General features: G+C 50.4%; 1 protein-coding gene across 1 annotated transcript; it reads right to left on the reverse strand.

The window, feature by feature from the left end:
- Window positions 1-1,762: 1,762 nt before the first annotated feature.
- On the reverse strand, window positions 1,763-7,848 carry Cpa1 (carboxypeptidase A1). Its single transcript, XM_032905232.1, has 10 exons — window positions 7,476-7,848; window positions 6,974-7,055; window positions 6,300-6,533; window positions 6,054-6,155; window positions 5,455-5,556; window positions 5,174-5,284; window positions 4,686-4,776; window positions 4,036-4,235; window positions 3,479-3,563; window positions 1,763-2,015 (listed from the first exon to the last, which is right to left on the reverse strand). The coding sequence occupies exons 1-10, from the start codon at window positions 7,538-7,540 to the stop codon at window positions 1,828-1,830; spliced, it is 1,260 nt and encodes a 419-aa protein (XP_032761123.1). The 5' UTR covers window positions 7,541-7,848; the 3' UTR covers window positions 1,763-1,827.
- Window positions 7,849-14,436: the final 6,588 nt, after the last annotated feature.

Below are 14,436 nucleotides of genomic sequence, written 5' to 3' on the forward strand. Positions count from 1 at the left end.
TCATTTCTTTCCTTCCTTCCTTTCCACTTTTTTATTTTTTGAGATAGGTTCTCATGTATCCCAAGCTGGCCAAAGATGACCTTGAACTAATGCAAACCCTCTTGCCTCCGTCTCCCGAGAACTAGGATTATAGGCGTGCAAGTGACCTGTGGTTTTATGAGGTGGTGAGGATCAAAGCTGGGCTTCGTGCCTACTAAGTGAACCCTCTGCCGACTGAGGGACATCTCCAGCCCCAACTGTTTCATTTTCTCCTCTCTCTCTCTCTCTCTCTCTCTCTCTCTCTCTCTCTCTCTCTCTCTGGAAAAGTAGAATTCTTTCAACAATTACTAAGCACTGTAGTCCAAGAACTGTTGATGTTGGAGGTGGAATGGCAAGGTGGTCCTTAACAGCAAGGAGAGTGTGGTTTATTTTAAATTAAGGGGTTCTGCCGTCTGTTATTTGTAAAATAATGTCCTCGTATTAATATTTTCCTTACCAGTCTTTATTTAGGCGGTGACCAGCTAAGGCAGTTAAACACAGCTTTGACTTCCCCACAACCTCTTGTCACACGGCTTAAAGGGAAGATGAATAGAGTCCTACAAAATCTTAACTCTTAAAATACCTTTATTGTTGTTTGAGACAGGGTCTTTCCAAGTAGCCTAAGGCTGGGTCCAAATGCGCAATCCTCCTGCCTCCATGTCCTCATGCTGGGACTACAGGGCCGTATCATCAGCCTGGCCGGACAGGCCTTTCTCCTGGCCTCCTAATCTTAGTATGCAGACACTTATGTGTACAGCCTTGGTCTGTTTTTTAAAATATTTGGTAGGGAAAAACTATGAAAATAGAACTCCAAGATGAAAAGCTTTGTAACCTTCAAGCCATTTTCTATGAAAAAGAAAAGACATCATCTCCTAGTGCTTGAAGCATCTTGAAATCTAAGTAGCAGAGAGGAAGGAGCCCCCAGTCATCCCAGTCCGGCTCCGTGCATCCTCTGTGGCAGTACCTCTAGCCCCACGCTCATTTCTGAGGGCTGCAGGTGTAACCAAGGCCGATTCTTGCTTTAAAGAAGGCAGGTGATTGTGCACTGTGATGCTCACCGGTAAGTGTGCGATCACAGGCCTGCAGGTCACCATGCCAAGGGAGGTCAGCTTTTCAGAGAGTGGTATGGACAGGAATATAGGAATGTGGACAGGAAGGAACAAGAGGCAGCAAAGGTCATGAGCTGGGAACATCACAGAGGATTTGACAAACAAAATGTAAGCAGTTCCCACCATTCCAAATGAAGCATCCCCAATACATTACAGTTAATGTCCCTGGCTGGGCATTCAAACCTTATCCTCAGAAAATGATTTCACTTCACCTCAACGTGTTCTTCCAACTCATTCAAGAGGGGGAGGCCACACTGTGCCCCACAGTAATCTTTTGGCATCTGCAAACATTGCCATTGGACAGCAGCGGCTAGCGGGATTTTTATATTCCATACTCGGGGTTATGCTTTACAAGATGGCTACCCTGCTCCACAAGCTGAATTCCTCTTCACTGTGGGGTACCATGCATTGGTTACCAGCTATTGCCTACCACTAAGAGATGAACAAACCACCCCACTGCCTCTTGGATGCAACTTCACAGGACCCTGGACTGCAGGAGAATTTAGGGGTCATGTAGTTCAACCATCCACACGTTTCCATTGAGACCCTCGGGAACTTACTCACTTCTGCTCCCCCCGCCTGACTAAAAAGGTGAACATCCCTCATGCATTCCTTACACAAACCCCAAGATCCTCCCTCTTATACAGTCAGACTTTATTGGGACTAAGGAGAAGAAAGAGGTGGGGGATAAGGGCTGCTTTCAGTAGGGGTGTTTGACTGTGTGGTCCATGATGGTCAAAAGGGCCAGCCATGTCTCCTCCGCCGTGGGGATGATCTGGGAGGCAGGCAGCAGGAATCCTCTGAGCCCAGTGTCCCTCAGCTCAAAAGTGAAAGAGTACTTGATGCCCTGGCTGTAGGTCCAATCGATAGTGCTCCCACTGGCTTGATCTAGGGCAGGGGCAAAGACAGAGGAAAGGGTAAGGGTTGATCACTAGAAATAACTACATGGACTGAGTTAATGCCCAATGCCCAAAGCCTTGTGCGATGCCAAATAGAGTCAATGTCTTCTAGGGGCTGCTATTGACACACAGTGGGGCTTCCAGGAAACCTCTGCTGGGTCTAAGCCCAAGAGGCCCAAATAGGGGACCAGCAACCAGTAATGGCTGTCCTATTCATTAGCAGGCTGCCAGAAAGTCTGTGTAATTGCAAAAGCCTGTTTGAAAACTGTCTTCACCCAACAGTCACCTCCATGACACCTCTAAATATGCCAGAGCCCCCTGCTTGGGAAACCAGCAATTGATCTCTGGGGACTCTGGTCTGCAGAGGAAAGTGCAAAGATTCAGAGTCAAAGCAAAGCCTGTCTGTCTCCCTTCGGGAGGGAAACTCTCACAGGTTTGCGGAACACACTGGCTGACAGAGCTGCTTTTGTTGAACTGGGCAGTAGGAGAGGGAGGTGGGCTTCACATTAGAGTTTCACTTCAGGACACTGAACACAGCAAAATCGCTGGGCTCGGGTTGGAAACCATTTCCAAAGAAAGCCTGGGATCCCAAACGTGTTCCTCCTTGGGAAAGACTACAGCCCGCTTCCCCGCCTAGAATCCGAGCCCACCGTCGCCTGAAACGTGTGTGGTTCTCCCACCCTGGTACCCGAATCCTGCTTTTGCCTGCCAGGCAAAATTTTCGAGGCAAAAAAATTCCCCAAACAATCCCATACTACATGGCACAGCACAGCCTTTACTCTAGAAGGTTCTCCTGCCTGGAGGCCTATTCCCTAGACAACTGGCCCCTCCTGGCCTCCTGCACTTCCTTCACCACTCGCCCAAATTCTCCTCGGTCTGAAAGCCTGCCTCTCAGCCTGGTATTCAACCTCCACCCCAGTAGCCCTGGTGCCGCTGGCCGGCTCTGTATTTCCCCTCCATCTAACACCCGATCCAGTGTGGTCTCTAAGCACGTGGTCAGTCTTCCTGCCTAGAATGAGCATTTACCCCTTTCACTGACAGCTATATTCCAGGCATACAGGGCGAGGCCCGGTGCAGAGCAGGTGGTCAGTAAACACCCCTGCCCACCGTCTTCCGTGTGCGTGTAACAATGACCCCTTCAAGGGCATCTCCTATCTCGAAAGGAAGGGAGTGGAAAGGCGTATCTTAAACAGAATTTTATGGAGACCTATAAATCCCATCAGAGTTCCAACTCATCCGTGCAGGGGTCCAGATGTAACCTCAAGATAAAGGGACAGCTATGCTTGGGGGACAGATAAGGCACCCTCTGAACGGTGTCAGAGAAAAACAGGATTCAATATCAGGAAAAAGCACTACCCACCCTTCCAATAGCTCAGCTAGCAGCTCCCAGATCTGAGCACCCAAGGCAAGAAGAGACAGCTGATGCCTGCTCCCCGGCCACGAGTAACTTACAGATTGTATCGATGATGCTGCCATACTTGAACTTGGTCCCGTGTAGAGACGTCAAGGCTGTCACAGCAGACTTAGCTAGCTGATCCTGGAGAAAACATCGAACAGTGCCCACGGTTAGATCCAGAGTCACCCAAGTACTGTCAGGGTGGCCCAGGAGTGGGCAGCAGCATAATCAGTCCCCGAGCCCTCTGCCAGCCCTACGCTGTGACAGTTTCATGTTCCCTCCATCTCCACAGGATGGATGGATGGGTACGCCTTCTCTCCGGTCACACCACAGCTTCAGAGTCTAGCCTTGCCTCTTGCTCTGTCACGTGACAGAAGTGACTCAACCACACGCTAGGCTTCTGTCTCCCAGCAAATGGAACAGGTCTACCTTGCTGGTTGACACAAGTCTTTCTGTCAGACCTCCCAAGTCATCAGAAGACTGGGAAAACGTGGGCCCTCGGTACACTGGTAGGTTCTCGGCCCTTCATCGGCTCTGAGGGGTGAAACCCAGTTTCCTCAAGGAGGGAACACAGGAGGAGCCCAGGCAGAGGGCGGTAGGGGCTCTCACCCACCAGCTCTGCCTGGTCAGGGGCTGGTTCTGACGTGTAGCCGTAGGGGTAGAGCAGGAGCTGGGAATAGCTGTGGATGGAGATGAAGGCCTTGATATTCCCATGGCTCGTCACGAAGTCCACGATGGACTTGACCTCCACCTCAGAGTTGGGAAATTTGCCTCGGTAAGTTTCCGAGCAGGGGTTGCTACTTGCTCCGGCCACTGTGAAAAGGCAAGGGACACAGCTATGACTTCTTAAACCAAAACTTCCACAGCTTCCAGTGTATTTCACGGACTTAGTTGAGAAGTGGGCTGCAGGGAGGCCTCAACCCTGCCCCCACCCCACCTCAGCCCCGGTTAAGGAGCAGCCATCACAGTATCCAGAGTCCTGACTTCCTTTACCAGGAAGGCTTGGGTAGAGCAGAAACCAGTTTACACAGAGTCATGGCCAGGGATGGCAGGAACCTATACTGAGCTAGGCGTCCCCCAGGGAAGCTCTCAGACCCAAATTGCATCTAAAAGGAACTTCCTTTTTACAAACAAGGGCTCAGGTCCACCTCCCACCCAGAGCTAAGAGCCCACCCACATTCTCCCTTACTCCTGGGTCAGGCAACCAGACAAAGGCGGTCAAGAAGCCATGTTGTCCCATCCCTATCCCATGGGAAGTCTTACTCCCAAAGCCAGCGTCCCAGTTCCTGTTGGGGTCCACACCGACGCAGAGGGAGCCCTGGGTGTGTGATCGAGTCTTGCGCCACATGCGATTCTGAGGGGGGAAAGAGGGTAAGCCAGGGGCCAGCACGGCTGGGCTGTTAGCTTGCTGCATTTAACACAGAATAAAAGCTGCAATGGAAGTCAGGACTGGAGCAGGGGTCTCAACTGAGGACAACGTCAGTTCCCCTAAGACATTACAGTGTCAGGAGGTGCTTTGTGTTATCGTCAACAGTGAAGGGTTGCTAGCAGAATCAAGTAGGTCAAGAGACTACACAACACCCACCGTGCACAGACAGCCCCCAATAGCATAGAATCATCCGCCTGAGATAGCAAAATAGAGCTGAGGCTGGGACCCCAGTTCCACAAGGACAGACCTACTTGCCCCTTCCTCCACTAGTGGGGCTCAAAGGCACATCCCACTGTCCTGGGGAGCAAGAGGCAGTCTGTACCGTTTTGTGGGTGTAGGCAAAACCATCAGGGTTGGTGACAATCTCCAGAAAGATGTCCATGTTGTCAAGAACGGCTGTGAAGGTGGGGTCCTGGCCATAGTCTTTGGTGATCTGGTGGGCGGAGGAGGAAAGATGGGGTGTTAGTCATGTTGGTTCAATGGACACATCCCCCAGCCTCCCTTTGTGGGCATTGCCTCTGGGAAGGGAAGGGCTAGTCTCCCACAGTCAGTGAACACCAGTTCCCCAGAGAGCAAGGGCTCTCCTCCTCTCCCCAGCCTTACCTTCTTTGCAAACCAGACCCCACTAGCCTGGGTGACCCACTCCCTGGAATGGATGCCAGTGTCGATCCAGATTGCTGGGCGATTGGTCCCTCCAGTGCTGAACTGGAAAAGAGGCAGGGAAGTGGTTAGGGGGGCAACCTTCCACCAGGCCTGAGTTCATCCCCTGCAAGGGAACACACCTGGGCCAGAAGCTCCCTGTTCTCTGGATATCTAAAACTGAGGGGGACAGTTTATGGTCCTGTCCTTTGAGGGGTTATGGGATCAGGGGTCAGACAGGGACCCTAACAGAGCGTGGACTCAGGCCCTGTTCTGATGCACTGTGAAAGATCACCAGGAAAACATTTGAACTGGATGCCACACTCCATGATCTTCTCAGATTGCAGCACTTGGTTAACCCTGGGGTCACCTTAAACTTTGTGAACATGAGTATAGCCACCTAGGCCTGCATGAATGCTCAGACCTTCTCAAATATCTGCACAGACACTGTGTAGAAAGTACATTCCGTCATTCGTCTGTGAGAGTCCACACCCTTATACGGAGGTCCGTATGGGGGCCCACTGTGGCCCGTGTGCCTGTGTCTACTCGTGGCCTTCATCTACCTTCAGCACATGGATGGGGCGACCTTCAAAGGTGTTGCCGATTTGGATCTTGCTCACAAGCTGTGGGTGCTCAGCCACCAGCAGGTCCATGAATTCGTAGATCTGAGAGGAAGAAAAGGGACTAATGGCTCCTGTGAATACAGGTGTCTCCTACCCACAGCCAGACCAGCCTTGGCCCTGGTCTGTATTCTGCCAACCATGAAGAAAAGTATGGTGCTGTGGGCAGTCTCCCAGGGCTGTCCTCACCTCGTCCAGCGTATGATAGGTGGCATAATTGAAAGAGTCAGTGGACAAGGCCCTGGCCTGGAAGGCGGACATCTGCTGTTTCTCCTCATCGAGCAGTAACTGCACATCTTCAATCATGATCTCATAGCTAATACCATGATATTCCAAGAATGCTTTCACAGATTGGATGCTGGGGAAGGGCACTCGGACATCAATGGGGATACCGGCCCGGGCAGCGTCCCGCCAGAAGTCCAACTAGGAAAGACAGAAGCCAGAACTGTTTTAGCGGGCTGGAGGCACCAACCGGGGCGGCAGAGTGGGAGAGCCTGAGAAGGGGCGTTGGCACTAGAAGCTCCCACAGGGCTGGAGTTGAGGAACGGGTGCTGGAAGCAGAGGAAAATGGGGGGGCTTGGGAACTGGACAGAGTCCAACGTGGGCAGGAAATGGCCAAAATGGAGAGGTTTTAAGGAGCGAGGCAGACAGGAAGCAGGAAAGGGTCCTGGTATGTCATCAGATTCTCAGGGGCACTAAGATCTGAGTCTGGGGTCTAAGTCAAATCTCAACCACTCAGTCTCATGGCTCTTGCCAAGAGGCTAGGCCCGAGCCTGGGGACTAATTAGGGGTTATAGGAGTTGGTCCCAGATGGCCTAGGAAGTCTCCTGGGTCCTCGGGGAAGCCTGCATGGAGTCTCTAACCTGCAAGTGCTCCAGATCCTCCAACTCCTTCACTTTCTGCACCTGGGCTTCATCGGCTGCAGAGATTCGGAGAACCTGGTGCCTGGAGAGTGGGAGGGGCTCTGAGAACTTGAGGTACCCCAACACTTCCCAGGCTGAACCCTTAAAGGCACAGGGGGTCTGAGCAATGGGAGACCTGAACTCCATCTCTTCTCTGCCTTTCTTTGGAAGATTCTAGACTTTCATGCTGTCCCCACCACAGTTTAGACTGGGTTATTCCCAAGCTAACCAGACCTCTTCCTCCTTCTAAAAGTTCCTTCTCAGAGTTTAATTCTGTCAGTATCCAGAAGAAGCCGGACCCTTTCAAGCCCCGCCCCACCCGCTTCCCCTCAGGCTGTTGTCGGTCTGTCTTCTCTGGCTATGTTTCCATGTGTCTGTCTGCCTCTTCCAGACACGAACTTGGGAGAGCCATTTATCCCCCACGCCCCCCTCAGGATACCCGCTCCTCTCCACACACCCCTACCCCACAAAGTTCTCATTGCCAAAGACTGCTTCCAGCAGCACACTCAGAATCAGCAGTCTCTTCATGGTGAGAAGGTCAGGCCAAGACTGAGATCTGAGGCCTTTTTAAACGCTGACAGGGGTCCCCGGGGACAGTTCCCCTCACATCTGGATCAAGTCCCATGGGGAGGGAGAGGCTGGAGTTCCAAACTGCGGCACCTTTCCACTCTTCCTGATAAAGTATCGGGGAACAAGGCAGGTGGAGAGATAAGCCAGGCTTCTACCCTTGACCATGGGGTCAGCTGTGCCTGAGGTCTCCCAGCTGGGACTACTCATCCGGTTTCCCACAGCTGCAGATACCTTATTGTTAGCTCACGATGTCAGAAACAAGGACGGACATATTTGCGTTTTTACAGTGTAAGGATTCATTGGGTAACAATAAATGCACACATTACATCAATCCCAAGGCCTTTAACTCACCGACTACGAATCTCGCTTGACACCCATGGCCATTGGCAGACACGGGATCTTTCCGATTACTGATATCAACCCTGTTATCACACATTAATGTTTCACAAATGCTAGAGAGGTTCCCCCAAAGAGTTAAAGCAGCTGCTGGGTTCAGAGGGACCTTAGTAAAGGCAGGATCGGATGCAGGTGGTGAGATTAGATTTCGACGCCACCAACCCTGTTACAGAGCTGTTCAGGCCCAGGGCTGCCAAGTGCTAAGCTCAGTCAAGGTCTTGAGCTGGCCTGAGGCTTTGTGAGTCTGAATGACAGAATGGCGGTCGGCCATGTCAGGCAAGGAGATCATGCTGAACAGAAAATTCAGAAGGGACTCAACAGCTTATTGCCTGCCCAAATCATAACAGGTGACCCGATGCTCTGATAATGGGCACCCAGTATTTGGTGACCCAGGTGACAGGGTCACAGCATTCACTGTTGTGTGTGACAAGCTCACAGACCTTTTTTTTCCCTTGATAGCATTGAAATGCCCCTGAAGCCCAGTGTTCCTGTAAGGTTGGTAAGTTCCTGGGTGGTGGGTGATATCTTGTGTAAATAAGTTATTTTTCAGTCCATGCCTCATGGACCATGCCAGGTAGATGACGACTGTGTACAAGATGCAGAGTCATTCCGTCTCAGCACCTGCTCTCACAATGGGGCACACTGCCGGGTTTGGTTTGCTCGTACACGCGGAGAGGCCAGAGCATAACCCCAGGCCTTGTTCACTAGGAGACATCGATTTGTGCTTAGTTTTAATTTATTTGTATTCTCATTCCTCATGCAAAAGCCAGGGCTCAGGTGTGCCTCGTTCCGGGGAGGACCAACAAATTCCGCTCTTTTTTTTTTTTTTCATACAAGTTTTTATCAAGTTGCAAGTTGCTCTTCTGATACATGTGACCAAAAAAATAAAAGCCTAGGAAGACGTTCATTCTCTAATTTCAGAAGAGAACAGAATGGGATGGAGAGGTGCCAGTTGAGTAGGCAACCATGGTAACCTGTGGGGCCCTCCAGCTGTGACACATTAAAACCCCAGGACGCTTGGATTTCTTCTTTACTTTAAAATCAAGCCATGGAAACACGTCTCGGTGGGACACCGGGAGCTTCATCAGGTCTGTAGGGCAATCAGAAGCCACTGTGGGTACTGGACTGGCAACGGGGGAGGGGGGTCGCCAGGACAGTGTAGGTTGAGGACATCCATATTTTACCGAGGCTTTGGTGTGTGGCGAAGTCACCAGGCTTGAGCGTGTGCTGGAGTTTGGGAGAACCAGGGCCGGTCCGTCTGCACCCTCCTTTAGTTTTGCCATACAGCCGCCCTGCAAAGCCTATTGGTTACTCTGAAGATGAGAAGCCGTCACTGTCCAATGGCTAGTGGCATGTGTTTCCAGAAGAAAGAGCAGAACTCAGGCCTGGAGGAAGGGCCCTCTAAAGAGAGAGACTCTCCAGGGACGAGGGCCTTTGGGGAATGTCACATCCAAGCCCAAATCTTTGCCTGTGACAAAGAAATAAGCAGGCATGCACATCCATGACAGGTCATGGGGACAGAGTGTTTCTGCTGAGCTCAGGGAAGGTTCGGGAAGCTCGTCCCCATCAACAGAGCAGATTTAATGGGTTTCCTCATGAAGGACATGAGCGTCAGCACCACGTCCGGCTTTCCTGTTTTCTATAGTGTATTTCCCGTTCGCATCCCAGTACAGGTTTATGAACATCTCCTCTGTGGTCTCGCCTCCTCTTCAGGAAGTTGAGGGAGGTGGGCTGGGGGATCAGGGACAGATGAGAACCACATAGCTTTGTTAAACTGGCTGGGAAGAACAGGAGGCCAATTGAAGGTCCTGGGAGTATCCAAGAGAAGCTATCAAGAGGCTAGCCCAACACCAGGGGTTTGAGCCTATGCCATTTTCTCTAAGGGCTGTCACAAATACTCAGGGAGGCACTTTGGAAGGCTAAATAGGTTGGAGTTGCTCCTCTCTTGTGCTGAAGATGGGGCAGGCCTGGCCCAATTCAGTCATCCAGAGGAGTAAGGGGCAAGAGGAGGCTGTCGGTGTGGCCACTAACTCAAGGGCCCGTGGAAAACAGGGATGGCTTTAGCCTAGGAACGCTTTACAGGTTCTGCCTTACTCAGCCCCTGTTCCAACATGGCTGGAACCACGCTGGGAGGAGAAGCATCCCAGGCTTAGCAAGCATCAATATAGTGACCGAGCTCTTCTGGGAAAATAGGGAGAGGGGGTTGGGGGGCACTGAAGGACAAATTTGGACATCTGTCCTGCCTCTGTGGTTCTCAGAACCCAAGCATTTAAAACAACTTTTGGACAATGCTAACACATTCCATAGCTCCGTGTGGTCTGGCCTGCCCATGGCTAGCCTCTCCTCTTGTCCTTCAGCAGGGCCCCTGATTTTTCCCAGAGGCCCCTCCTGGCCAGCCTGGAAGCTCTTTGAGGCCCAGTGTTCCTTGGACTCTCCTGCAGCCTGCAAACCCCTAACGGCCCCATCTTCTTGCTTTTCTAAAGGAGGGTTTAAAACCTTAGCTCTTTTCTGTAGTCATTTACTCCGTGTTCCTGTCTCTCGCTGGAATGGTCAGAGGGGAGAGGAGGAGGAGGCTGGGAATGGAGACAGCACCGGGCAGCACTCCTGAATAGGGGGCAGTGGCCCTTCACCCTGGGCCTCTGCCTCTGGCTGGCCTCACACAAGCCGCTCACATTCCAAACTGGCTGGCGGGTTTGTTTTCTTAAGAAAGCAATAAGCGCACACATTCACTGCGGTTCTTATGGCTTTCCGTGTGTATAATCACTCTTTCTCCTTCAGTTTTTCCAATTTTTTTAGGCTTTCAAATAAATGCTCATAAATTTTACGGGTGAAAAGGACGAAAAAAAAAAATCGTACCTAAAAGGTGCAGCTTGTTGAAAAGGGGAAGAAAGGGGGGGTGGGAGGGGGATGTAGAAAAACCGAGGTCCTGTCCAGCTTTGCAAGTGTGAGAAGACGGGAGAGGGGAATGCTTCAGGTTTATGTAAAAGAGAGGTTTTTAAAATGATTTTTCTAGGACTAATGCATCTGAGTCTTGAGCTGTTGGTCAATTCACTTAAACCCTGGCCAGTACCTCCCTGATCTTACTGGGACCTGATAGTGGCCTCTCAGCCACGAGGGTCATGGGAGCCTTGTGCAGATCTCATGGTGCAGAGGCCCCATTCTTTCTAACCTCAGGATAAAAGGGTCTGGCTGCAACATCTGGGAACATCTAGATTAACTTGAACAAGAAACTAGTTCTGAGGCCCTTCCCACGCTCCCTCCCCCCCATCGAAGCTGTCGCAGACTCCATCGGGTGTCTTTCCAATATCCGTTCTTCCTTCCTCCTCATCAGCAGAGGAACTCTGCTTTTATTTGAAGCTGCGATGTGACCAGCTGCAGAGCAAGTTCCCAGCCTCCCTTGTAGCTGACCGGCGCCACATGGCACGGCTCCAAGCCATAAGATAGGAATTTAAGCCCATAGACTGGCCAACGCAGTAGCTTACACTTTAACCCCCTGCTCGCCCTGCCTGGAATTCAGACTTGTGTTAGAATGTAATGGCACCGTCTAGAAAAGAGGTTAAAGTCCATCTGTGCTCCTCATAAAGGCTCCACCAGGGGTCCCACAGGATGATACCGGAGCTGAACATTTCCGGTCACCTAAAGCCACTGCACCAATAAAGACTATTTCATAAAGTCTTTGGAATGAAGTGCTTCGCTCACACATTTGTGGGGATATCAGCCTAAGCAAACCTATTATGCTGCCAGGTATACAAAGCACAGTACAGACCATTAAACACATTACATAATTCTTGGTGGAAGTACAAACCTGTGTTCCGGCTTCCTCTGTATACCAGCCTATGGTTTTGAGGGCCAATTAGAATCTACTTGTGGTGATTTGAATGAGACGTGTCCCCGCTACGTGCTCAAATATTTGAATACTTGGTCACCCCATTGGTGGTGATGTGTAACAGGGCAACAGAACCTTTAGGGGGTTGTTTCTGGATGTGCTGGGATTAAACCTAGGTCCTTGAACACACTGAGCAAATGCTCTACCACTGAACCACATCCCAAGCTTCAAACCCTGTGCTTGCCTCATCTCTTGATGGCGTGACTTTTCCTTGTGCTCAATCTCCTTTTTTCCTTCTGTGTGCATTGAGGGACCAGGTCCCGCCATGTGCATATACCATGACACCTGGGTGTGCAGTGGCTAAAGCATCCAGAAGTCCCCACTGCTACAGTACATGTGTCTGTGGCAGAATGACAAAGCAGACCAGAAAGGCCTGGGTCCCCACTGTATCAAAAACACTGAGACAGCCTTGGACTGTCCCTGCCCAGTTAACCCCACCTGTTTTGGCCATAGTATGGTGAGTTCCTGTCACCTACAGCAGTGCTTCCCCAAGGCTGAGGAAAGACTGTCCTTCCTTGAATCTCGGTGTCTTTCCCGGTGCCTCTCCGCAGGAGCTAAGGGAGAGTAAACAGCCCAGATGCAGAGCCTTCCCTCACGGCTCTCAGAAAGAAACAAAATCAATTAGTTACTAATGATCATGGCTTCCAAGGAGATAAATGAGGCCTTGGAAAGCGGGAGTGTGGGAGACAATGATCTACGGCCAATGGGTAGTCTGAGGCCTGAGGCTTACGAGGAAATGTTCGAGGGGAAGATTGGAAGAAAGAACGTGCCAGAGAGGAGAAGCGGCTTGTGATAAGATCTCTCCTGGGAGGAAGTGGGAAGGAGCTGGTGAAGGAGGGCTGAGAGGGACAGAAACGTGGTGGCAGAGCGGTGGATTGGTCATGTGACCTTGGGTAGGATTTTAAATCATCTGAGGTTTTTTGGTTGGTTGGTTGGTTGGAGTGTTTTGTTTTGTTTTGTTTTTGAGAATGGGCCACATCCATACAAGCAGAGAGGCAGAGACAGGCAGAACTTGTGAACTCTGTGAGTTCAAGACCAGCCTGGTCTACACAGTGAGTTCCAGGACAGCCAGAGCTACATAGTGAGACACCGTCTCAAGAAAACCTCAAACAAACCAACAAAAAAAAGACCACCTCCACCCGTCTATGTCATTCCGATCTCTTGTGGAACTCTCCCCTTTACACGAGATCTGGCTTTACACGAGATCTGGCCAACCATGCTGTAAAAACAGGTTCCTGACACCTTGTTCTGGGAGATTGAATGTGAAGCAGCTTCTGGGATTGACACAGGAGGAACTCTAGGTCCCAAGGGCAGCCACACCCTGCTCACTGTAGTATGTGACCTTTGTTGATGATACCTCTGAGTCTGAGCCTTCTCATCAAAATTAAGGTCACTAACAGTTCCACCTAAGATAGCTATGAGGAAACAGCATGCTGAATCCCATAATGCACTGGGACCTGTGCTCGGCCCAGAGTAAGAGCTAGAGAAGAACTTAAGACAACATTACTAGAAAACCTATCGGCCCAGTCCTCCTGCCTCCAGGACGATGCTGCCCCAGCCGTACGGGAATCATCTGTCCCACCCCAGAAATGCTGGTTAATTGTGAAGATGAAATCCTAATACCTTCCCGGTAAACAGGTTTCCACAGACTCTGCTATAGGTAACTTGGACAATGGTGACACGAGTTTCAGACTGTGTGGCTTTGTTAGGGTTTTAAAATACTCCGAAATAGGAGAGTAAATAGCATTCCTTATCTTAAAGATGAATTTATTGAGCCAGGTATGCTAGTTCACAAGAGGCTGAGGCAGGAGGATTGCCATGACCTCAAGGTCAGCCAGGACCACACCAATGAGTTCCAGGCCAGCTTGAGCTACGGTGTGAAATTCTGTCTCAAAATTTTTTTAATTTGAAAATGAGCTTATTAATACCAGTAATGTCCTTTCCCATGAGGATAACATAGAAATATTTGTGGAGAAGGCGTAAAAGTTATAACCATGGCTCCAGTGTGCAGAAGTAGAGGCCATTTTATTTATCTACAGCTTAGATTAACGTAGCTCATGACCCTGTATTTCCACTAACAGAAAACTTCAGGTTGGAAATTCCAGCTCGATTAAACCACTTCAGCTTTAAAAATAAAAACACCTCAGTTTCTTGAGGAAACTTCAACCGGAATGTTCTGACCTCCTCCATTCCTGGCTCATCCCCTGAAAATAATCCAGGTTCTTTAGGGGTTCAGTACCCTAACTTCCTTGGGGCTTCCACAGCTGCTCTTTTGCATGTCTATAATGGCCAATATGTCAGAATATTATACAGGCTGTATTTTCTCTGTCTCTCTCCCTACCTCTATGTCTGTCTGTCTGTCTCTGTGTGTGTTTCTTGCTCAGAATTCCCAATAGCTGCAGCTCATACAGTCGCCTCTAATATCAGCCCAGCCCCTTCCTCAGACACTTAGTGATTCACTGCTTCAGCATTGCAGTGAGTTTGGGCCTTGTCTATGTCCGATCTAGTGAACATGAGTTTGATCGTCTAAAATCGTCCCCTTCCAGCAAACGTTTCTCTTTTTTGCAGGCTG

This window comes from Rattus rattus, chromosome 6 (genome assembly GCF_011064425.1).
Source record: "Rattus rattus isolate New Zealand chromosome 6, Rrattus_CSIRO_v1, whole genome shotgun sequence".
Taxonomy (NCBI): Eukaryota; Metazoa; Chordata; class Mammalia; order Rodentia; family Muridae; genus Rattus; species Rattus rattus.